The sequence below is a fragment of the Aulonocara sp. 'chitande type north' Nkhata Bay genome, linkage group LG6 (genome assembly GCF_057382095.1).
Source record: "Aulonocara sp. 'chitande type north' Nkhata Bay isolate Kocher_YH1m ecotype deep benthic linkage group LG6, A_spYH_male_GT1.1, whole genome shotgun sequence".
NCBI classification, from domain to species: Eukaryota; Metazoa; Chordata; class Actinopteri; order Cichliformes; family Cichlidae; genus Aulonocara; species Aulonocara sp. 'chitande type north' Nkhata Bay.
Window position 1 is genome coordinate 21,870,276 of NC_141349.1, and position 24,864 is coordinate 21,895,139.

At 42.7% G+C, this 24,864-nt stretch overlaps 1 protein-coding gene across 3 annotated transcripts in view; it reads left to right on the forward strand.

Moving 5' to 3' along the window:
• Positions 1–23,027, forward strand: part of fbxo41 (F-box protein 41) — a 71,616-nt gene extending 48,589 nt beyond the window's left edge. For all 3 annotated transcript variants that reach the window (XM_086295593.1, XM_086295595.1, XM_086295594.1), the window contains exons 6-14: positions 10,732–11,108; positions 13,847–14,085; positions 14,198–14,313; positions 15,225–15,377; positions 15,547–15,642; positions 15,736–15,854; positions 16,107–16,265; positions 16,434–16,549; positions 18,433–23,027. In XM_086295593.1, the coding sequence (XP_086151719.1) occupies positions 10,732–11,108; positions 13,847–14,085; positions 14,198–14,313; positions 15,225–15,377; positions 15,547–15,642; positions 15,736–15,854; positions 16,107–16,265; positions 16,434–16,549; positions 18,433–18,495 (1,438 nt within the window). In that variant the 3' untranslated portion in view covers positions 18,496–23,027. The remainder of the gene's footprint in view (positions 1–10,731; positions 11,109–13,846; positions 14,086–14,197; positions 14,314–15,224; positions 15,378–15,546; positions 15,643–15,735; positions 15,855–16,106; positions 16,266–16,433; positions 16,550–18,432) is intronic.
• The last annotated feature ends 1,837 nt before the right edge of the window (positions 23,028–24,864 follow it).

The window sequence follows — 24,864 nt, forward strand, 5'->3', positions numbered from 1 at the left end:
CCAGTAACCATCACAGTGGCAGATATCCAAGAAAGGGTCTCCAGTATGAAGAGTTGGACAGCACCAGGGCCCGACATGGTTCACGCCTACTGGCTAAAGAAGCTGACTGCACTTCACGAGCGTCTGGCAGCACAAATGAACCAGCTGCTAGTTAACGAGAGACACCCGGAATGGCTAACCGAAGGTCGGACGGTCCTGATCCCCAAGGACCCCAAGAAGGGACCGGTCCCCTCCAACTACCGACCAATAACCTGCCTCAGTACTACATGGAAGCTCCTGTCAGGCATCATATCGGCTAAGATGAACAGGCACATGGGTCAATACATGAGCGGGACACAGAAAGGAATTGGCAAGAATACCAGAGGCGCAAAACACCAGCTACTGGTAGACAGAACAGTCAGCCGAGACTGCAAGACCAGACTGACCAACCTGTGCACTGCCTGGATTGATTACAAGAAGGCCTATGACTCAATGCCCCACAGCTGGATACTGGAATGCCTAGAATTGTACAAGATCAATGGGACCCTAAGAGCCTTCATCAGGAACTCAATGGGGATGTGGCGTACAACACTAGAGGCCAACTCCAAGCCCATAGCACAAGTCACCATCAAGTGCGGGATCTACCAAGGAGATGCTCTGTCCCCACTGCTGTTCTGCATAGGCCTGAACCCCCTCAGTGAGATCATTAACAAGGCTGGCTACGGATACCGACTACGGAACGGAGCAGTTGTCAGCCACCTCCTGTACATGGATGACATCAAGCTGTATGCCAAGAGTGAACGAGACATCGATTCACTGATCCACACTACCAGGCTATACAGCAATGACATTGGAATGTCGTTCGGACTGGAGAAGTGTAGTCGGATGGTAACAAAGAGAGGGAAGGTAGTCAGAACTGAGGGGATTGAACTACCAGAAGGCAACATTGCAGACATAGAGGACAGTTACAAGTACCTGGGGATCCCGCAGGCGAATGGGAACCATGAAGAGACCGCTAGAAAAGCTGCAACCACCAAGTACCTGCAGAGGGTCAAGCAAGTCCTGAGGAGTCAGCTGAATGGTAAGAACAAGATCCGGGCCATCAACACATACGCCCTGCCCGTGATCAGGTACCCTGCTGGGGTAATAGGCTGGCCAAAGGAGGAGATAGAAGCCACTGACATAAAGACAAGAAAGCTCCTTACCATGCATGGAGGGTTTCACCCCAAGTCCAGCACCCTGAGGCTGTACGCTAAGCGGAAGGAAGGGGGCCGGGGACTGGTGAGTGTCAGCACCACAGTCCAGGATGAGACAACGAACATCCAAGAATACATTGGGAAGATGGCCCCAACTGACCGAGTGCTCAGTGAATACCTCAGGCAGCAGAAACCCAAGAAAGAGGAGGGAGACGAGGAACCATCATGGAAGGACAGGCCCCTGCACGGTATGTACCACCGGCAGATAGAGGAGGTGGCTGATATCCAGAAATCCTACCAGTGGCTGGACAAAGCTGGACTGAAAGACAGCACAGAGGCACTAATCATGGCAGCACAAGAACAAGCTCTGAGCACAAGATCCATAGAGGCTGGGGTCTATCACACCAGGCAAGACCCCAGGTGCAGGCTGTGTAAAGATGCCCCAGAGACAATCCAGCACATAACAGCAGGGTGCAAGATGCTAGCAGGCAAGGCATACATGGAACGCCATAACCAAGTGGCCGGCATAGTGTACAGGAACATCTGTGCCGAGTATAACCTGGAAGTCCCGAGGTCAAAATGGGAGATGCCCCCAAGGGTGGTGGAGAATGACCGAGCTAAGATCCTGTGGGACTTCCAGATACAGACGGACAAAATGGTGGTGGCTAACCAACCGGACATAGTGGTGGTAGACAAACAGAAGAAGACGGCCGTAGTGATCGATGTAGCGGTTCCGAATGACAGCAATATCAGGAAGAAGGAACACGAGAAGCTGGAGAAATACCAAGGGCTCAGAGAAGAGCTCGAGAGGATGTGGAGGGTGAAGGTAACGGTGGTCCCCGTGGTAATTGGAGCACTAGGTGCGGTGACTCCCAAGCTAGGCGAGTGGCTCCAGCAGATCCCGGGAACAACATCGGAGATCTCTGTCCAGAAGAGCGCAGTCCTGGGAACAGCTAAGATACTGCGCAGGACCCTCAAGCTCCCAGGCCTCTGGTAGAGGACCCGAGCTTGAAGGATAAACCGCCCGCAGGGGCGTGCTGGGTGGTTTTTTGTTTTGTTTTATATATATGTGTGTGTGTGTGTGTGTGTGTGTGTGTGTGTGTGTGTGTATATATGTATGTATATGTATGTTATACAACCAGTGGTTGTTATGGAAACTGGTTGGGGAAATTGTTTGCAAAGAAAGTGCTAAATCCCAAACCTTGCTAGCTTATTCCAGTATAAACCTGTACTTTTTCACATCAGCCAAGCATCCGTACAGTTTGAGAAAGTGCAACGCAAGCAGGACATGTAGAAGGTTTGGCCTCAAAGTAAAAGTTGTGTCTCAGAGGTTTCAAATGGCACAGAGAGGAGCCGACTGATGTTTGTAGAAAAAGCCGACACATCCGTTCAAACAAGACTGCAGCAATGTGCTAGCAACTGAAGCATTTACAAAGAGGTTTTGGGGGAATGTGTTTTTACCTGCTGGTTGCCATGGGGTCACTGACTGTAGGCCTCTGTGACTAGCAATTTAGCGATCATGTTCCCAGTCGCTGCCACCAACCTCCAGCAACGACACATAACAGGTTGGGAAATACTCAGTTTTCCGTGATGACTACTATTTACCAGATGGTGGCGGTGCAGTCTGTAGGCTTGTATGACTGGGGTCTTATTCACTGGATCCTGCATTGTCACCACGATAGTCATATGTTCAGAATGGCCGAAAAGTTAATGTAATCAGTAATCATGTGTTTGCAAAGCCTCAACTGAGCCAATGTGAATAAATTTTTTTTAATATTGAGAGTAGACTGTTTAATCCAGAGTCCTAATGTGAAGATTTGTGAGCACAGTAGTCGCCAACTACTAATGAGAACATCAAATCTATAGTGTTGAAAACTGACTTAAAATTGAATCTATCCAAACCACATGTCACAGATGCTCTCAGTCAGTGGCAGCGCTGAGGCGCAGGTCAGACGTCTCACTACACGAGGTGTGACTGAAGTATTTCTGGGTCTCCACTGGAGATTTCAAACACATGGCGTGCCATCATGTACCGACCCAACTGTCATCCCCAGTTGGTGCGCGAATGTGTTCCCTTCTCTGACGTCACACAGAGCCTGTCAGGCCTTCCCCATTAAATAAGTGATGGCACGACACACGCACAGACGCCCGAGAACAACTGTGTGAGCCTTCTGCCTTCGGTTATTAATAGCTGTTTATAGGGATGGGCATTGATAAGATTTTCACGATTCCGATTCCATTTTCAATTCTGTTTAACGATTCGATTCTTTATCGATTCTGTTATCGATTCTTTTTAAAAAAGGAGAACACTAAGGTCGATTAGCTTAGAACTTTGTTTTATATCTTCTCTTTGAACAAGATAGAATTTAGGAGTAGCATGGACTTACAAACCCAACAGTGAGATCTTAAGAGATCCTTAAGAGATCCAGCCTACGGCTCTTCAATGGGGGGTCACAGGGTCCCCGGGGAAAAAAATTGTAAATGTAAAATAATAAAATAAATATTCTTCTGTAGCAATAACAAAGTATAACATAAATTATTCTGTAGCAATGTCCCTGCCTACAAATAAACACATTCACTTACTGAAAATCGGGGGTATCTGCTGTGGCAGCCTTTGACCACAAACTTAGTCACTGCTTGGTGACATTCGTCTATCCTGGCCTGAAAGGAGACGCTACCGGTAGACTGCAGCGACAACTGCCAGCGAGCGCCAGCCAGACTCTGTTTGTCTCTCTCATCATGGTCACCTAAATGCACACTAATGGCAGGTTTTGTAATATAACTCAAACATAATATGCACTGTTAGTTGATTATTTATCTGCCGTATTAACGGGAGAGGACGTGCAAACGTTACCGCTGCTGCTGGGTTGAGATTCACGAGTCCGGAGCGGAATTAAAAACACGACATTCATTTAAGGTTATCGCGTGTTTTGTGAGCAAATGCTTTTACATATTCGTAGTGTTTCCTCCCTTAAATGAAATATCTACTTTGCAAGTATTGCAAGTTGCCCCGTTGTCATCCGTTCTCGTAAAGTATGACCAAACTTTTTAGCGTTTGAGCCGCCGTGTTTCCTGCCAGGTAAATGACGCTCCACAACGTGGTGACGTCATTCGGGGCGACTGGAATCGATAAGGGAATCGTTTGCAAAAATGGCAAACAATTCCAAGGAATTGAAACAGTGGGAACCGGTTTTCAACAAGAACTGATTTTCGATACCCATCCCTAGCTGTTTAAGGATAGAGGTTGTATTCAGATGCCATTTTACAGGCAAAATTACTCAATTTGCACAACTCCCATTAAAAGTTATAATCAAGATTTACTAAAGACACGCAATAAAAAGTTGCCAATCCAAAGTCACTGGTCACTGTTTTCCTTTAAGACTGTTTAAATAGACATTGCTGCACAAACATCAATCCAGAGTGAAAAAGAAAAGGACACCAGTCGTCAGTTTGCAAAAGTTTACACAAAACATTGTGAAACCTCATGAATGAACTTTCATGTATTTTTCTTCCTATTGCATAACATCAAGAATAACCTTGAAATTTTGGAAAAATTACACCCATCGATGTGACTCGGGTACATTTTATTTTCCTGAATTTCGCTGAAATGCCTTTAGGATGTCGCTGAATGTTATTCTGGATTTTGGGAAATGACTAATGGACCTGCTGATGTGCTTGTTCTTGATCACAGCTGTCTGTGTTTCAACAGAAATATTACAGAAACGGTGGTCACTTTATTAGGTACATTGTTTAACTACACATTATCACATACTGTCAAAGTTCGGCTGTGTGGCAGGATGTAGGACCCAAACGCAGGACTCAAACATGGGAAGTTACCTGAAAACGGCAGCCATGACACACACCTAATCAACCGATCATACAGAAGCAACTCAGTGCATTAGGCATGTAGATATGGTGAAGACAGTCTCCTGAAGTTCAAACTAACCAGAAAAAAGGTGAATTAAGTGGCTTTGGGCATGACATCGTTTTAACACCGTGTGAGACGGGCTGGTCTGAGTATTTCTGAAACTGCTGATCTGCCGTGTTTTTCCCACACAGCTATCTCTTGGGATTGCAGCTAATGGTTTGAGAGAAAATATCCAGTAAGTATCAGTTCTTGCCGCTTCAGTTCAGTTAATGATGCCAGAGGTTAGAGGAGAATGGCCAGACTGCTTTGCTACAACCCATCTACGTTTAGGTGCATCTCTGAATACACAACACTTCAAACCCTGATGTATTGTGATGAAGACGAAGTTACAGGATGAAGCATGAAGATCGGAAAGATGTTGGTTGGTCTGATGAGTGTTATTTGGATGGTAGGGTCTGAATGTAGTACAAACATTTAAAGCATGGATTCGTCCTTACTTGCATCAGTTTTTCAGACAGCTGGTTTTGTGATAGTGTGCTGGATATTTTATTGGCGTACTTTGGGTTTCTTGAGGATGCATAAAAACAAAAACATGCTTACACTCTTTGTCAGCTTAGAAGTAAGAAACAGTGCCTGTGTTATTAGTAAAGGTCACCCCCACCCCATCAGGTTTGCTTGTTTGCAACCATAAATGGTGCTGCTTTTGGGAGATTATGGGTCAGTTTTGAAGTAAACTTGTCTAACACCTGTATTTGTCACAGAGCTTTCTCTGCACTGTCCAGGTCACTTGGTGAGGAAGGTTATCAGTGACCAGTTAGCCAGATCTAGTGTCAAGCTCTGTGCTTTGGGCACTGAGTTGTAAGCTTACTTGTATTTAACAGTCAACCAATTAGTAATGCTTTGCTTATTTGTCTACTCTGCTCAGGAGCTAGAAATTCACTAGTGTTTTACCCTTGTACGAATCCTTGACCATCAGGAGTGTTTTGCCCTGTGTTAACCAGTCAGTCTGCCGAATGTCTGTCTCTGTGTTTCTGACATCTACTTCGAGGCCCACCAGACTCTTAGCACGGATGTTGTTGTCTTTTCACTTTTGCTCAGTCTCAGCTCTGGCTGACTCATTCATGTGTCCTGTTGTCTCGATTTGGAGAAGGATACAGTATTCATACTGTTGGCTTCTGTCTCTCTGGGACTCACTGATAGATATCTTCTTGCACTTCTCTATCAACTTCTGTTAGCAACTCAAGTCTCTCCGGGCTTTCTTGAGAGACTTTAGTCTGGATAGTTCCTTCTCCTTGCAGTGGCATTAAAGAGCTCATTGGAGTCTGTGATACTACTGGTAGCATTCATAGTGTTAACTGTGTTACCATGTACCAGTATCTCTACCAGTGGGACCACTGTCTGTCAGCGAGCTGGAGGGGTTGCAGCTAAGAGGTTGACTGTGTTTAGACTTGCTGCAGTTTTCATCCTCAGTTCGGTGGATGCAGCTGTCACGACTGCTGGTGCAGTATTATGTAGCTCTTTACCACCATGTATGCAGAGTTCTCACTCTGTTATTTATCTATTATTACTGCTGTTTTTTTGTATATAGTGTCATCCAAGAAAACCTGTTATAACTGTACACTGTACAGATGTAACGGTGTCACGTTCTTGGTGCAAGTCTTTTCATATTGATTTACTTGTTAGTTATTTTTGTAAGATGAGACAGAAGGGAGCTGCTTGTTGAGCCGTTTATTATTTACTGTTTGATGCTATGTGGACTCTGAAATTACCAATTCTTACTCATAGTCTCTTATTTTATTTATATATATATATATATATATATATATGTGTATATATATATATATATGTATATATATATATATATATATGTATATATATATATGTGTGTGTGTGTGTATATGTGTGTGTGTGTGTATATGTGTGTGTGTGTGTGTGTGTATATGTGTGTGTGTGTGTATATATGTGTGTGTGTGTGTGTGTATATGTATGAAGGCATGCCGGCTCGGACGTCGCCCGGATCAACAAGGTCCGCGTCAGGTGTTGAGGAACCAGGGCACCCTGACGAAAAGTGGGCTACTGGAACAAGAAGGCATCGGTGGGCAAGAGACGAAAACAGGGCGTTGTTGGAATGCTACTACGCAAGTAACCCCGGCGGAAGGGGCTACATGAATAGGATGCAACCCATAACGGCAATGCTCAGTGGCTAGAGGATCTGAGGGCAGACCACAGCGACCTCCCTGAACAGGGTCCAGTAACCATCACAGTGGCAGATATCCAAGAAAGGGTCTCCAGTATGAAGAGTTGGACAGCACCAGGGCCCGACATGGTTCACGCCTACTGGCTGAAGAAGCTGACTGCACTCCACGAGCGTCTGGCAGCACAAATGAACCAGCTGCTAGTTAACGAGAGACACCCGGAATGGCTAACTGAAGGGGTCTTGGGGTCCTGATCCCCAAGGACCCCAAGAAGGGACCGGTCCCCTCCAACTACCGACCAATAACCTGCCTCAGTACTACATGGAAGCTCCTGTCAGGCATCATATCGGCTAAGATGAACAGGCACATGGGTCAATACATGAGCGGGACACAGAAAGGAATTGGCAAGAATACCAGAGGCGCAAAACACCAGCTACTGGTAGACAGAACAATCAGCCGAGACTGCAAGACCAGACTGACCAACCTGTGCACTGCCTGGATTGATTACAAGAAGGCCTATGACTCAATGCCCCACAGCTGGATACTGGAATGCCTAGAGTTGTACAAGATCAATGGGACCCTAAGAGCCTTCATCAGGAACTCAATGGGGATGTGGCGTACAACACTAGAGGCCAACTCCAAGCGGACATAGTGGTGGTAGACAAACAGAAGAAGACGGCCGTAGTGATCGATGTAGCGGTTCCGAATGACAGCAATATCAGGAAGAAGGAACACGAGAAGCTGGAGAAATACCAAGGGCTCAGAGAAGAGCTCGAGAGGATGTGGAGGGTGAAGGTAACGGTGGTCCCCGTGGTAATTGGAGCACTAGGTGCGGTGACTCCCAAGCTAGGCGAGTGGCTCCAGCAGATCCCGGGAACAACATCGGAGATCTCTGTCCAGAAGAGCGCAGTCCTGGGAACAGCTAAGATACTGCGCAGGACCCTCAAGCTCCCAGGCCTCTGGTAGAGGACCCGAGCTTGAAGGATAAACCGCCCGCAGGGGCGTGCTGGGTGTTTTTTTTTTTTTTTTTTTTTTTATATAGATAGATATATTCATTTCACATTATAGGTATTTATTGATTTTAATATTGGTGCAGTCTGTCATGTTGATGATGTTGCAGCTTTACAAACAGCTTGTTAGACTGCAGTTTAGTCCAGGTTTGTCCCAGTTTTGTTGTTTAAACGATAAAGTGAGATCATCATTTTAATTTTAGAGAATATAAGTTGATGTTTGTGGCATTTTATGGATTTCTACTTTGGTGCATCCTGACTTGGAATTTCTGGTTAGTGTCATCTGCTGTATTACCTGTGATTCTCTTACACTTTTATTCTTATAATGATGCATGGAGACGTTTTTGCTCTCCTTGTTATGCTGAGAAAAAGAAGCACTGAGATGGAAGAAAGAGAGAAAAAGAAAAATGTCCTACTTTTGAAAGGCTAATAACTGTAACTGCTTATTGCTTGAGGTAGCTGGGTGGTTATTTTAAGGACTGTATTAGCTCGTATTCACAAAAGTCACCCTGATTTGACAATAAGTAACCTGAAGTGCGGCTCTTCCTCGTTGGTGACACTAGCTTACCTGTTCTGTCGTACTCTATAGCAGCACTCATGTTGTCTTCAATGGACCTCTGAGGATATTAGTCTTTGTTAGCAATGCCCTGAGGCCTTTACTGATCAGAAGAACATGAACATGTAGCTAATGAATTTAAAGTAGCTACAACAGTGAAGTCTTTTGTGTATTTGAGACTTTTGTGTGTAGCAATTGTATGTTTGAATGTGCCATTAAATTGGTCGACTTAAATCCAGCATCCGCACGGGGAAGGCCTGAATGGGGTCGCAGTTTCAACAGCTATTTACTATTTAGAGGTGGGAATCACCATACATCCCACGATACGATATTACCACAATACTTAACGCACGATACGATATTATTGCGATTTTTTTTTTAAATATTTTGCAATATTCAGATTCTGTACATCAAGGTAAACTTTATCAATATTCATTTTCTCTAATATCAAAGTCTCGCACTCAGTCTTTCTCTCATTTCAGTCAGTTTTATTGTTGACAAACTGAACGGTTTGTATTACAGTCTAGTCCAACTTAACTGAATGCAACCATCTGGTACAATTATAGCTATTCTGAACTTTGAAATTTATGAAAACTATGCAGCCCATTCAGCAACTGAAGAATTGGAAAGTAAAGTAAAACAAAATATAATTTTACATTAAATAAAAAGTTTTAACCTTAATTAAAATAAAACATGTCTTAAATTAAAACAAGTAAACTGTCATGTTTATTGCTGCCAAAAAAAAGTTAAACACATTTGGACAGTGAAGGAATGTCAGGATTCTTGCTCAGAAAAAGGATGCTCTGAAGTCAGAGTTCCAGTCCACAAAAACCTTTTTTGTAACAAAATATCAATTTCTGCTGTCCCTGTATCGATACATTATTAGCAAACAAAATATCACGATACTACACAGTATCGATTTTTTCCACCACCCCTACTATTTATGCTGTCATGGTATCTTAGTTGTTTTGCAAATTTGTTACACTTACATGCAAAGTTTAATATTATACAAAGATAACCTGAATGAATGCAAAATCCAGTTTTTAGATTGTGATTTCATTTATTTAGGGAAATAAATGTTATCCAAGCCTACCTGTCTGAAAAGGTCATTGCTTTCTAAATAACTGGCTGTGCCATCTTTGGCAGCAAGAACTACAATCAAGGGTTTGTGATAACTGGCAATGAGTCTTTCACACGGCTGTGGAGGAATTTTGGCCCACTCTTGTTTGCAGAATTGTTGTAATTCAGCCACAGTGGAGCATTTTTGCACATGAGCGGCCTGTTTCAGGTCATACCAAAGCATCTCAATCAGATTTAAGTCCAAACTTCGGCGAGGCTGCTCCAGAACCTGCTGGTATGTTTTGGATCATTGTCCTGCTTCATAACCCAAGTGTTTCTTGAGCTTCACGGTGTGACCTGATGGCCGGGCATTTTGGTCAGTAGTGCACGGATGCCATTTTTGCCCAGCCTCTTTCTTATTGTTAAATCGTGAACTCTGACCTTAAGTGAGACAAGTGAGGACTGTACTTCTTTAGTTTTTGTCTGATGATCTGAAACATGTGTGACAAATGTGCAAAAAAACTAAGACTGAACTAACTTACTCCTTCAAATAGCTCCCGTAAAAAACAACCAAAAGACTCCCACAACTTGTCATATTTATGTTGCATTTCAAGTGTAAGCTTTTTTTGTAGACACTGTTAGTTACTTTTGGACCAATTGGTCTCTAGCTTCATTTTTAACAGATTGGTTTGATAATTAGGTCTCTGCATGAAAGCCAGCAAAGCTATTTTCTAATGTATAATTTTTGTTCAAAATTATTACCACAGTAAGTCTTGTTTTTAGATGTAAGATGGGTCATCTATATGTTAGACAATTCAATAAAAACAAACTCATGTAGATTACCCTCCCTTGTATTTTTTTTCTGCAGAGCATCAGGGAGGATCAAGTCTGTCTCGCAAGGCTCTGGAGGTTACGACAGTGATAGCGTTGAGATGCATCCCATGGAGGACTGTCCTGAAGCTCAGTACTATCACATGCAGTGCCGGTTGAATGAGGGGGGTTACGAACGCTCACCCGGATGCGGCTCGAGAAACTGGGGTCTTCGTAAACAGGCTATCCAGAACTGGCAGCGGCGACCTTACAGGAACAGCACTGAAGGCGAGGAGGGAGACGTATCTGATGTGGGTTCCCGAACCACCGAGTCTGAAGTGGAGATGTGGGAGCAAGAGAGGAGGGCTGTGGCGGAAGTCCAGCAGTCTGCTGCGCCCTATTCTCACAGCAGAGCAGCATACCGCCCCAACGCCGGTAAGGGCTCTTTGGAAAGTTGTTAATCTAAACAGATGGGTAACAGATGGGCGTAGCCACGGTGACAGGTCACCCATCGATTTCGATCGGATAGATATTTTACATTAAAAGTCTAAGGGGATTAACTCACTGTAGGACCTGCATTTTTTAGTACTTTGTTGGCTTGATTTTCAGGTCCCAGGTGTTGGTGCTTGTTTGTCAAGTGCAGGAAAATTAGTAGAAATCTCCATCCTGTAAATCCGACACTCCCTACAATTTAATATCTGGGAGCCAGGATTCAGAGTCGAGGCCTTGAAATGAGTCCCATAATAGAAATGACAGATGTAGATCTGGGTCAGCTTGCTGTAATGTAATATTGCAGGAGCTGCATCAGTGGCCGAAGCTCGTTCTACAAACTGATTGGGGTTTATCACTGAGGCCTTTTATCTGCTGCAGGTCTCGTGTGATATTCATGCAAGACAAGGAAAAAATCTATACCATCTGAGAAAACAAAGTTAAAGAAATTGTATTTAAATCAATAAATAACATGAAAATAGGTACAAATGATTAAAAATTCTAATATTGGACCACACATATGCTTATTGTGTTTGCGGTGCAGGTACACAGCTTCAGTTCAGTTGCGGTGCATCAGGGGTCATCAGGAAGATGGCTCCATCTGCAGTGTTGGAGCTAAATGCAGCTTCTTTACGTTTGCTTCCGATAAACAAAATAAATGAAGCAACGAGGGACAAGAAAAACGCACAAAGTTTAGGGTCTATAAATATTTCTAGCAGGCTCACAGGCTAATGTTATCCAACACAATTTAAAATCTCGAGTCCTTTTTAATGAGATGTTTTGCCACCGTTTCTGTTGTAGATGCTGAGAAAATCAAGTCAAACATTGCTGCAGGTGACTCTGCTGTTCTTCCTCTGTGTGCCTTTGTGCGTTGCGATATTTGTCTGTCATATTGTCTCAGTTCCTCTCCTCATACTAGGTTTTGTGCTCAGCAAAGCTAGGCAGCTGGTCTTTCCTGCACAACTTAAATCCACCACAGATTGTGCATTTCTCTCTTAACTTCTTGTAATGCCAAGATCTTTGAACTCACTGCTGTGGCCCCTCCATCTTTTCCACCTGCTGTTGCGATTTTAAATACCAGTTGGACTGGGGCGGTCTGCGAAGAAGCAAAACTGGGCCAAATCTCTGACGAATTCGTGTAAACTGCTATAACGGCCCCATTAACACAAAAGATTCCTCTCATCATGTTACTGGCATCCCTCTGCTCTGACGTAGTCCCTCTTATCGGGAGAGTCTCTGCCAGGTTGTGATGGAGGTTTATGTATCTACAAGCAAAGACAGAGTTGTTTTCCCAGCATGCAACACACAGTTTGGCTTCTTTTTTTTAGTTCACTTGGCAATCTTGAGCGTAGGTGGTGTGTGTGTGTGTGTGTGCGTGCGTGTGTGTGTGTGTGTGAGAGAGAGAGACAAAGAGAGAGTGAACGAAGAACAGTGAGAGTGTAAGCAATGGTTCGTAGCCCTGTTGGTTTCGAGCGGACACCTTCCAAGGCCAAAGACGAAATGAGTCATCTCGGAGCAATCTTGCTAAGAGGAATGGACACATGATGTCAGCCGATAGATAAAAATCCACAGAATGAAAAGATGAGAAGGTGAAAAAAGAGCAATGTTAATTAGTGTCCTTCAGAAAGTTGGCGCCACCGTGTGACAGAATGTTTTTTTTCTTTTTTAAAGAGGATTTAAAGTATTTTGTAAGAGTCTCAACTCACCCATCATTTCTTTTACATTTTGCTAGAAAAATGGGAAACAGTTGCAGTGATTTATTGAAATGTGCAAACATACATGGAAATAAGCATGCAGGGCAAAAACACAGTGTGTGTAACTTTACTGACCTTGAAAGTCAGAGTTTAACCTGGCCGCCTTTATTTTTCAACCTAAGAAGGTTCAGGCTGTGTTGAAATAGTGTTTAAAAAAATTAGGAATAGTTCTTCAGGCTTCTTAAAAGACATTCAAAGCGCTTCTTTGAAGGTAAAGTATTGTCAAAAATCAAAATGGTTCCTTGTCTGTGTTCATAATTCCCTCGGTTCTGACAAAACCCCACAGTGTAAATGTAGCCTGAAACAAGATTTCTGACAATGCTTCAGTGAACTGTCAGCTGGATTTCTTCCCTATATCTTAAGGATTTGACTTTCAGATACTGTTAATTGTTAATCTATGCTAAATAGTTATTTCCTCCACATGTCCAGCTTCCTCATTATGTTTTGAAAGTACACCATATTCCAATATGTTCCAAATTTTTGGCTAAAAGATCTTTGGGAGTCACCTTGTTGTTGCAAAAATAATATTTGATGCTTGTCAAAGTGTTAACTTTGGTATTTTTCTTAGATTCAACTAAAGAAATGGGTGCTTTACTAAGTTGCAAACACAGCACGGTTCCTCCCTTGACTAGCGTGCTTTCGTATGCTTGACTGATTCATAGGTCAGTGCTAAGTGGTTTAACACACAAACCCCCCCCCAAACATTCCTCTGAAAGAGTGAGTGAACGAGCAGATGTTTAGAAAGCTATTGAACTATTGTTTAAGACTACTTTCTTTAAAAAAAAAAAAAGACAAAGTCTGGCTCCTTCAAAGCAAAATATAAAGAAATGAGTGTTGGCTCAAGATTTTTGCACAGTACTGTATTTGCACAATAATTTTGTTAATCTAGTTAGATTAGGAACTGGATTAAAGACTCTTCTATTCCCACAGGTCGGTCTGAAGGCGTCTACAGCAAGCCATGCAGACATGAAAAGAGTCCTTCCAAATCCAATGAGGTGATCAGTCCAGAGATCCTGAAGATACGTGCTGCCCTCTTTTGTATCTTCACCTACCTGGATACTAAGACCCTGCTGAGAGCTGCCGAGGTCTGCCGCAATTGGAAGTTTGTGGCCCGCCACCCAGCCGTGTGGACCAGAGTGCTGCTAGAGAACGCTCGCATCTCTTCCAAGGTGCTTAGTGAACATGAAGATATTGTGATATATGTAACAGTCAAGATAACCATGTGCTTACTGTTATTATTTAAGGTGTATTTTCTTATGTACATGTATTTTTTTTTCTCAGTTTCTTAGCACAATGTCTCAGTGGTGCACTCAGACGCACTCTCTGATCCTGCAAAACCTTAAACCAAGACAGCGGGGCAAGAAGGAAACCAAGGAGGATTACCTGAAAAGCACACGGTGAGGCACACATCCAACATATAGCTGCCAAAGACTGCATGTAAAATATGGTCACTCCCACCACAGTGTCTTCCACTGCTTTGTGGATTCGCGTTTTGATGTTGTTGCTAACTTAGTTTCACCTTCAGACAAGAGGGTGGAATGCTAAGCTATCAGCTAATGTCAGCAAGCTATGGACTGTATGAAAAGCTCTCAGAGACGCAGTGGAGAGGTGCAGTTGAATGACTTGAACTGTCCGTGGTAAAATAATTCAAAGCTTTAAATCTTAACTCAAAAATGGATGAGTTGTTAAAAAAAAACTTCAGCTACAAAAACCAAAAATCTGACTTTTAGTATGCTTATTTTTCACTGTTGGACAGTTTAACATGAGAGCTCATGGTGACAACCTCAAGCAGGCCATGTGATAAAAAGCCCTGGAGCTCGCTGCTCGACCGATAAGCTCAGTTCCTCTTTTCAAATCCCTGCCTAGTGGCTCATTCACACCTGGTACTGCAGTGTGTGTTGTTTTGGCTTTATTAAGCATTGCTGTGCAAACTGTCAAACTAAGTGACATACCAAATGACTCCTCAAAGAGTGATTGATAAGCGGAAGCCACCAGGAGAAGGATAATTGATGAATACTGACATTTCCGTGCTGCCTGATTATGCTCGGCATGTAAAAGATCAGTTATGATTTCCTGGAAGTAGAAAAGCAGATATTTGATATGAGTGGACGAGTGGAACGTGGAGTGAAGGAAACGAATTAGAGTTAAGTAGGTGCTCCCAGGTTACGCTGATACAACTTGGATATGCTGCAAATGTTAGTGGACCCTTTTTTGTTATTTTCTATAAATGGTACTTTTGGAGTGTCAAAAGGAAAAAACATCACTTTCTGTCTTTTTCTGTTGACCTTCCCTTAAATCTCTGTCTAAGTGGCTGTCTGGAGGAGGGTCTAGAGGCGTTGTTAAAGGCCACAGGAAGTAACCTGCTGATACTGAAGATTTCACACTGCCCCAACCTGCTGACTGATCGCTCCCTTTGGCTGGCCAGCTGCTACTGCCGAGCCCTTCAGGCTGTAACATACAGGTAGACTCTCACACTGACATCCAGGTCCTGTCTTTTGTGAAATAACGTACACTCAGACCGCTCTATAAAAACAGATAGAAACTATCCTGCTTTTTATCCCGAAGTCATGCTCTAATCTGTATAATATTGCGTGCAATTTGGTTATTTGTGCATATTTATTCTGTTTCAGGAGTGCCACAGATCCAGTTGGTCAGGAGGTTATCTGGGCCCTTGGAGCTGGATGTAGAGACATTATATCCCTACAGGTGGCGCCATTACATCCATGGTAACACACTCCATCTCATACCCAGAAACTCTGTTAAAATATGGGATTGCAAACAAATGAATGAACATTTCAAACCCAGTCTTTTCCCTTCAGCCAACAACCCGCTCGCTTCAGTAACCGATGTCTGCAGACCATTGGAAGATGCTGGCCGCACCTCCGTGCTCTTGGTGTGGGCGGTGCTGGGTGTGGGATTCAGGGACTGGCCTCATTGGGTAAACTAGAATAATAATTCCACTCCTTAGCGATTACAAATTAGAGTTTGAGCTTAACTGATCTAATTACTTTGTGTATTTTCTTGTATTTGATGTTTTTATCCAAATGAGTCTTGTCCATTCTTTGTTGTCCTGACATTATTTAGTTTAAAAGACCTGCATTTCTGCTACAGCTCCTATAAATATAAGTGAGTCTTTGTGTCCTGCAGTAACCTCTGCTGTGTTTTATTTTGAAATCCTCCCTCTCTGCAGCGAGGAACTGCATGCGCCTGCAGGTGTTAGAGTTGGACCATGTGAGTGAAATCAACCAGGAGGTGGCAGCAGAGGTTTGCAGAGAGGGCTTGAAGGGCCTCGAGATGCTGGTGCTCACCTCCACACCAGTCACCCCGAAAGCCCTGCTCCACTTCAACAGTGAGTTTGAAAAAAAAAATAGATCAGGCTAAGTAGCTTTGCAGTTAACTAGTGTGGCTGTGTAGTCAATAATATTAAAGCAGAACTCTAAGCAGAGCCATGTTTTTGCTGTTACATTACTGCCGGTGTTGTTACTTATGTGTGTTAACGCTCCTTCCATTTATGTAGGTGTTTGCCGCAACCTCAAATCCATTGTGGTTCAGATCGGTATAGAAGATTACTTTGAGGACCCGAACAGCCCAGAAGCTAGAAAACTGTTTGATGAGATGGTTAACAAGCTCCAGGTAACAGCACCTTTGTGTCTCACAGTCCACCCACACTTCACATACATAGTTTGATACACCAGTTTTTCAACTGATGAGACATCCAGTACTGTTCAGACAAAATCAAGTTACAGGCATTCATTACTCAAGAGGAGGAAACCAACAGAAACCCAAACCTGCCTGCTAACCTCTCAGTTAAAATTAAATTTCCCATTTTTAGAAAATGCAGTGCATGATTGAGGTGACCTGTGGAAGTTCACACAGAGGTGATTTTAGTGACTTTAGATGCTGATCGCTGTTTGAGCCAGGCGAGCTGGTCTGAGTATTTCAGAAACTGCTTTTTTTACTCAAACATCCCCACACAACCATCTCTGCAGTTTACAGAGATGGTCTGGAAAATAGGAAATATCCAGTGAGCAGCAGCTCCTACAGTGAAGATACCTTGTTGATGTCAGAGGTTAGAGGAGAATGACCGGACTACTTTGAGCTGATAGGAAGGCAACCATGAGGTATGCAGAAGCGCAACTACAACAGCAGAACACCACACAGGGTGCCATCTCAAACTGGTTTCTTGAACGTAACATTGAGTTCACTGTAGTCAAATGACCTCCACAGTCAGCAGATCTCAATCCAGTAGAGGAACTTTAGGATGCAGTGGCAAAGGGGATTCACATCATGGACGTGCAGCTGACAAGTCTGCAGCAGCTGTGTGATGGTGTCATGTCAATATGGGCATATCATCACACCAGCACCTTGAAGAATTAAGGCAGTTTTGAAGGCCAAAGGAGGTCGAGCCTGCTACTGATGGAAACTTTATTCTGTGTTATTTCCTTCTAAAAACATGCAGCCAAACACAATGTGACTGTCAAACAAACCACGAGCACCAGAAAATGTGCCAAGATGGCGCCACCTTATCTCGCTGTTGTTTTGCATCTCTGTGTTCTTCTGCTGTTGTCGTTTTCCTCTCAGGCAAAGCTGACTATCACAGCTGACTTAGTGCTGTTCTGTCAAACATCCAGAATAAATAAAAAGTGTTTAGCCAATGAGAGAAAGACGTTTTTGTTTAAATAACTGTACAGTATCAGTTTGTATTATTGTTTGTTAGTGTAACTTTTATGTAGGAGTGAATATGATTTGTAATTTGGAAACATAACTCCTTATATACACCCCCCACTCTTTGTCAGCCCCCGTTATGAGTCTTCCTGAATGAGCTGTTACTATTTTACTAAAGTAACAGCCATTCATTCATCAAAGGTCGACTGTGCAATGTCAATGTCTGACATTGTAGTTACTGTATCTGGTAACAAAGGTCCTGTATACACATGACTAAGAGTTAGGTCAATAGTTGTTAAGTGGGTACAGTGCATCTATCTTTATCACAGTTGCATACCATTAGACCATGACTCAGTCCTCAAAGCCCCAGTGATGGTTTGTTGTGGATGTGCTGCTGCTATGCTGCCAAGATGCTCTGGCTGTTGTTGAAGCTTAACACACACACACACACACACACACACACACACACACACACACACACACACACACACACACACACACACACACACACACACAGCTGTAGAATCAAGAGATTTTTTTAGTTTGAGGTATTTTTTTCTTTTCTCTCCAAAAGGTGCAAACAGCTCTGATTCACTTTTATCCCTCCTTCCTCACGATTGCTGTGGAGAAAGAAACATCAAAGTGAATCATCTGTTCTGTCAAACAAGTCATGTAAAGGTGAAGCATAAAGGGCAAAAAAGGTGCATCTGTACGAAAATAAAAGAGCATGACGAGATGGAGATTTATAGAAGATAGACTATTTGGCTTGCAGGTATTTAGAGATAAGTCATACACACCGTGTGTCTCTACAGGAAACGAGATTATGATATCGCACTCTCTTTTACTTTCAGGCTCTAAAGAAGAGACCCGGCTTCTCCAAAATCCTCCACGTGAAAGCAGACAGTCTCTGCTAACGTCTTTTGTGCAGGTTCCTCAAGCCTTGGAGAGGGTGCCATCACGGCTCCAGTCAATCAAAAAGACCCAGCTGTTCCTGGAGTTGAATGCGTCTGCAGCATCGTGAAGTAGTATTGAGGGCTCAGTGTGCATTTTGCTAAAGTACAAATCTAAGACAGAAAAACTTGATACAGTTATCTCGTTAATATCGGTTAGCCAGTTTGACTTGCAGCGGCACTATGTATCAGAAAGGGGGGCTTGTTTTAAACCTGACAAACTCAAGAAACGCAACAGCTTACTCTAAATTTTCCTTTGCAGTAACCTTTTTGCTTTTTCCATTCAAAAAAGTGGTTTCTGTCATTGCACAGAGCAGATCCCTTTTATTGCAACCCTTGAAGCCACACGACAGCACTTTTTAGCTGTCCGCATCCACACAGTGCTCGATGTAGACTAACACCAACAGCTGACGGGCTGCAGACCATGATCACAGGCAAATGTGACTTCTCTTATTCAAGTTCACGTTGTGTTTGTGTCTGCGTGGATGACTTAAACACATAAATGGAAATTGTGACAAAGTACTGGATCAAGCCTGTACATTGAAACTGGACAATGGATGACTTTGAACACTTACTGCTTCCACCCAGAACAGAAATATGCTGCACCAGCTGCGGGTTCTGTGGACAGAGCGCAAAGGACAGCCACACACACACACACACAGACCTTCAGTCTTCTAAACACACAGTGATGCATTTTGCCTCCTCTTCTCTAACATCCTCTGTTTCCATATGTTTAAAACAAACAAAAACAAACAAGGTCACGAATCTTGTGTTTTTAAATATTTGGGCCTTTTCATCCCAGACAGCAGGATTTAATACCTGACGTTACCGGTGCCATTCGTAACAGTGTCCTCATTCCAGTGAGCGTTTTCTCCAATGTGCCATTAACGAGGGGGAAAGGGGGACCAAGTGTTTGATCACTAAAATCAAAAGCAGTGTTGACGTTTAATTTAAATGTGTGTGAATTTAAGGCGTTGTGTTTCATATGGGACAAAGTCTCCAGGTGTCGTAGAGTTTGGACGTCATCCGACTTTCTTCGTTTGCCACCTGAATCAGTGCCATTCCCGTTCACGGAGCTTCTCGTGGCCAAAGCTCTTGTGTGATCCCTCATTTGTATTCATTTAACATTAACGTCCTCTGCCTCCCTCTGCTGGTGATTCCATGCAGATGCAGCGCTGACGTGCAGCTGGCGTTACGTGACACTTTGTACCCTTTGCAGCATGGAACAAGGATCACCTTTTACTATTTTGCAGACATACGGGATCAGGTCTTCGGTGTCACCTTTAAAATTGGAAAAGCGACCTGACTACAGTTTAGCGTATGTTTTGGAAATCCTCAAGAAGTATGAGTAGCAATACCTGCAGTAGTTAAACTTACTGTGTTCACTTTCTGTGCTGCAAATAGCTTAAAAGGGAGGAGCTCCAGTGATTTTTATACAGCCAGATCACCCGTATACACACAGAGATACACACAGTAACACAGCCTGTGAAAACAGTATCTTAATATATGCCGAGGCTCTGCAGGAGCGTTGTCCTGTCTGAGAAAATAGAAATTGTGATCTGGTGGTTATCTCACATTTCTAACAGAAAACCTGGGATCTGAACTGTGGGTGTAAAAAGATGTAGGTGGTTACCAAAAAACTGTATTTCGGAGTGCTGCAATGGACTGTTTTATTTTTTATTTTTTTTATAGTTTTTGAAACTTGATGATTCTATGGACCAAAATTCTGCTGCACTGAATTTTAAATGTCTCTCTAATGAGTTCCCTGACTTTATGGAAGTGCAATACTAAATCTCTAAACGGAGCTCACAATCAGTTTTAAAGGGGACCTATTGTGCTCATTTCAATTCAATTTTATATAAATTCCCAAAAACATTCGCCTCAAGGCGCTTAATGTTGTGGAGTAAAGAAGAAACCACAATATTGGAAAGAAACCCCAACAATCATATGACACCCCCGCCTACCAGTGAGCAAGAACCTGGCAACAGTGGGAAGGAAAAACTCCCGTTTAAAGGGAAGAAACCTCCGGCAGAACCAGGCTCAGGGAGGGGCAGCCATCTGCTGCCACCGGTTGGGTGCTGAGGGTAAAGAGCGCCATATTTTTATTCTTGGGCTCTACTAGGTAGCTTTGCATGATTCACAGACAAAAGTAACTCCTTATTTTGCTTAATCTAAGCAAAATACGCCTTCAGAAAGATTCAGAAAGTCACGTGAGAGGTGGGTGGAGATTCTGAGCTCACAGTTATCTGCCTCAGATGACCGTATCAAGGATTTCCGCTCTCTCGGTGACATCATAAAAATGTCTTCTATAGCCTGATAAACTTTCAGAAACCAAACGTTTAGTTTGAAGCCTTAGCTTTTGGTTCACAGCGATTATGAGGAGCAGTATGAAAGGAAAGCATAGCAGGTCCCTCGCTATAAACAAATCACGAGCACAGTTCTGTAACAAGTTTCAAAATTAATCAAGAGACGTGCAGAACATGACTTCTTCTTCTACTCTGTCACTTTACACACCTTATTCGCCCGACGGCCCTGCCTCGCCACGCCAGGCTGCATCATTTGTGGGCGGAACAGCAGCAGAGCAGAGCAGGTTGACATTTTCAAGGAGCCCTGTGTGGGTGTCTGTCACGTGAGCTCTTTAAAATTCCCAGATAAACAAAGCTCTTAGCTGCTCTGCTTCACAGTCAGATATACGTACGCAGACTTGTATAACTGCAAATTGTTGTGACGACAATTCGGGAACAGTCGTGGATGTCCATTTCTCCGTGTTCTTCCAGTACCGCATATTTATTATCCCACACTGGTCACAGAATGTTTGCTGGGTGCAGGTGAAGGAAATGTGGAAATGTAAAGGTTTGCTGACACAATAGAGAAAACACAAAAGCACTTGTTGATTTTTTTCTCAGTTTTAGACAATCCTGCCTTGGTTATCAGCTACTCTGTACATAATGTTTGCTTAAAAAATGACCAACCTTTGATGTTATATAATATTAAGGTCATACTAACGAGTGGCAAAGTTGAAGTTTACAGGTGTTCACTCTGTAAGCGTTTTCTCTCCAAAGGTTGACGACAGACGAGCAGAGAGAATTATATTATGTATAACAGTAGTGTTGAAATTGCAGTTGTGTACTAGATACTTTATATTAAATGTGCATCAGAGTCATATAGAGATGGAAATTATTTAAGAAGAGGTTAAAGTTAATAATCAGCTATTTATTTCTATAAAAAAAGAGCGATGTGTAATACTGTTGGCATGTTTGTGTTCACGCATCAGTCATTGAGTTGCCTTCTTTACTGTTCTGCTACTGTGGCGAGAAAATTATTCGATGTTTAAAGAGCTTTGATTGCCTGCAGGTTAATAATCTTTATTTCAACCCGTCTGTTGTTGCACTAGTGAAAAACAAAACAGGATTTAAAAAAAAGAAGAAGATATTTCAGATGTTTATTATAAGAGTGTTGTTTTTAATGTTCAGCTATCTCGCAGTATTTTAACAGAAATATGATGCACTTTCCCCCCCTTTTATCGGCCGGCCGGTCGTCGGTTGTGTCGGGAGCGACGGCGGTCGGCCTGCCCGTCTGCGCCTTCTGATGGGCTACTAAAAAGGAACTCTTCGCTTACGTGTCGGTTTCATTGGGAAGGTGATTTCGGAAACACGATAAGCGATACTTTTACGATCTTCTATAAGTGAACAGACATACGGTTTCTCATCTGTCATACCTCTTCATGTTGGGAAGGGGAAAAGATCGACCCTGATTCAGCTACATTCAAGTGTTTTTTAGGTTACCGATATGACCTTACGCTCATCTATTTTGAAACGTTTTTAATTGATTTGCTTTAGTTTTGCTTTTATTTGCCGATTTCACGCGCGCACCCATCAGTACATCAGTTGCTTTATTTTGAAGTTGGCCTGCTGAGGTTGTTGCAGAGCCCTTTTGTTGCCCTCTAAACCTGCAGATTAGAGGTGCCAAGCGTGCTCCAGTGACTCCTTTTGGTTCGAGTTATGATCCTGTAGTTTTTTCATTGTTTTGAAAATGGAAGGTACTTCCTCATTCACTTTTGTTTTGTTTGTTTTATTTAAATCAAGTGTCCTCTGTTGCAGTTACCCCAGTTTATCATAGTGTGCAATAGAGAAATGGTGTCTGAGTGTTCATGTACCTCTCTGTACATATTTTATGTGTGATTGATTGTATTCTGCCCATTCATCTGAACAGTATTTTACACATTACCTCAACACTTAACTGGGCAATTAAGTGTGCCGTTTGTCTTTGTAATCTTTGTTTTCCTTTTATTTTTTGACCACCGGCTGATCCATGAACTTCATCCGATTTGCTTGAGACGAAATTAATTCTGTTGCTGGAAAAACAACAACAACAAAAAACCCAAATAACTTTCCCAAAACATGATCAGCCTTCTCTGATGACTGCAATAGATAAAAATGTTTTACTGCTCATTTTCACTCATTTTGTTGTCATCAATAAAAACTGCTTTAAATTGTACTGGCTCATTTTTTAAATAATTTTTTTGTCATTTTAGAATAAAATCATATCCTAGTAAGATTTTAAGATATGACTATGTAGTAGAAAATCCTTCAAAACAGAAAGATCACGGTTGGAAGACCTTACAGTACCTAGACCTAGACTCACAGGCCACTTTATTATCTACACCTTGCTAGAAACCAAAGGTGCTCTGTTGGATTGAGATGTGGGGACTGTGCAGGCCATTTGAGTACTGTGAACTCTTCATCATGTTAAAAAACGCAGTTTGAGATGATTTGAGCTTTGTGACACGGTGTGTTATCAGAAGATGACTACACTGTGGTCATGAAGGGATGGACATCAGCAGCAATACTCTCGTAGGCTGTAGTGTTTAAATGATGCTCAGTTGGTACATTTCTGGGCATGATGCACGTGACTGTATTAAATCCACCCCAAAATCAAATTTTACCATCTATTTTCTATAAAAATGTCATTCATTATTGTAAAATTAGAAATCTGTGACTTAAATTGATAAGGAACACCCGATGATGTGACTTGTCAACGTGTGCATACTAGGGCTGGGCCATATTATACCGTTCACGGTAATACCGGTATAATGTTAGGCAACGATAGGAAAATGAAATATCGCGATAGAATGGGAGTAAAACGCGCATGCGCGGTGCCTTTGTTTTCATACGCACATGGCCGATTGTTGAGTGAAACAGATGATCCAGAATTGGTTTGTAAAAATGGTGCAACTTCCGTGATGTGGAACTGGTTTGGTGTTTGTCCGTCAGATACACAACAAAGCACATTTTTTTGCAGAACATGCAAGCGGCCGTTGTTATTGTCGTATTTGTCGGACTAAGATGCTCTTAAATCTGGGAGTAATCTGGGTCCTAAACTCCGTATGCTTCAGGTCAAACAACACTGCAGCATCACTTAGAGTTAAAAACTGTCTAAATTCTTTCATCTTTAACCCTTGGTAGTACCTACGGCCATTTATCATCCACAGCGTTTTTTAATATTAGGCCATTTTCACTGTGTTGAATAGAATATAGCCAAACCTTCCAACCCTTTTTTTTTTCATTTTTCTTTAGAATTGCCGTCTCCGTTTATTCGATTAGCTTAAGGTGGCTAAGCTAAAAACCGCCATCCACATGAGGTCCTAGAGCCATAAATCGCCCCATTGAAACCCTTTATAAACGCTATTTTTCGCTATTTTTCACTGCACAATTATTACCGTTAATATCTGTGTGATGGCTTAGGTTTCGTTTTCATTCTGGACTCAAGGCCTTAGAATTGTAATTTTTTTATTTGGCCACCGGGTGGCTCCCTTGCTTCACATTTGACCCGGGGCTCGAAATCAGCGAGCCGCCGTAAAACACTACCCGGAAATCAGGATTCGATCGCGGCTTGGAAAACAGGATTCCCCCGCCGATCGTCTGGAGCGATGTCTCAGTCCCAGGGTCACTCAAGCGGGAATTTTTTTTTTGACTCAACCGGAAATGACGTATTTGTTGTCACGTGGTATCGACGTGTGTGCTGGTGAAAGGCGTCCGACGAAACATGACCGGAGCAATCGTCTGCACGTTACCCGGGAGGAGGCATGGATCCCGGGTTAGACAACGACGAGGGACCGCCTGGAGGACATAATTCGCTTCGGAAAAGAAAATTGTAAGTTGATCGAAATTAATTTTGGTGCTGATCTTTAGTCCATCTAAAGGCCTAATTATAATAACAATTGAATATTACCTCAAATGTTTTTTTTGGAAAATATTCAAGTTTTATGTTTTTTGGGGCAAAAAAGCAGTGCGCTCATGTGACGAAACCGGGATATAAAGGGTTAAAATCCGC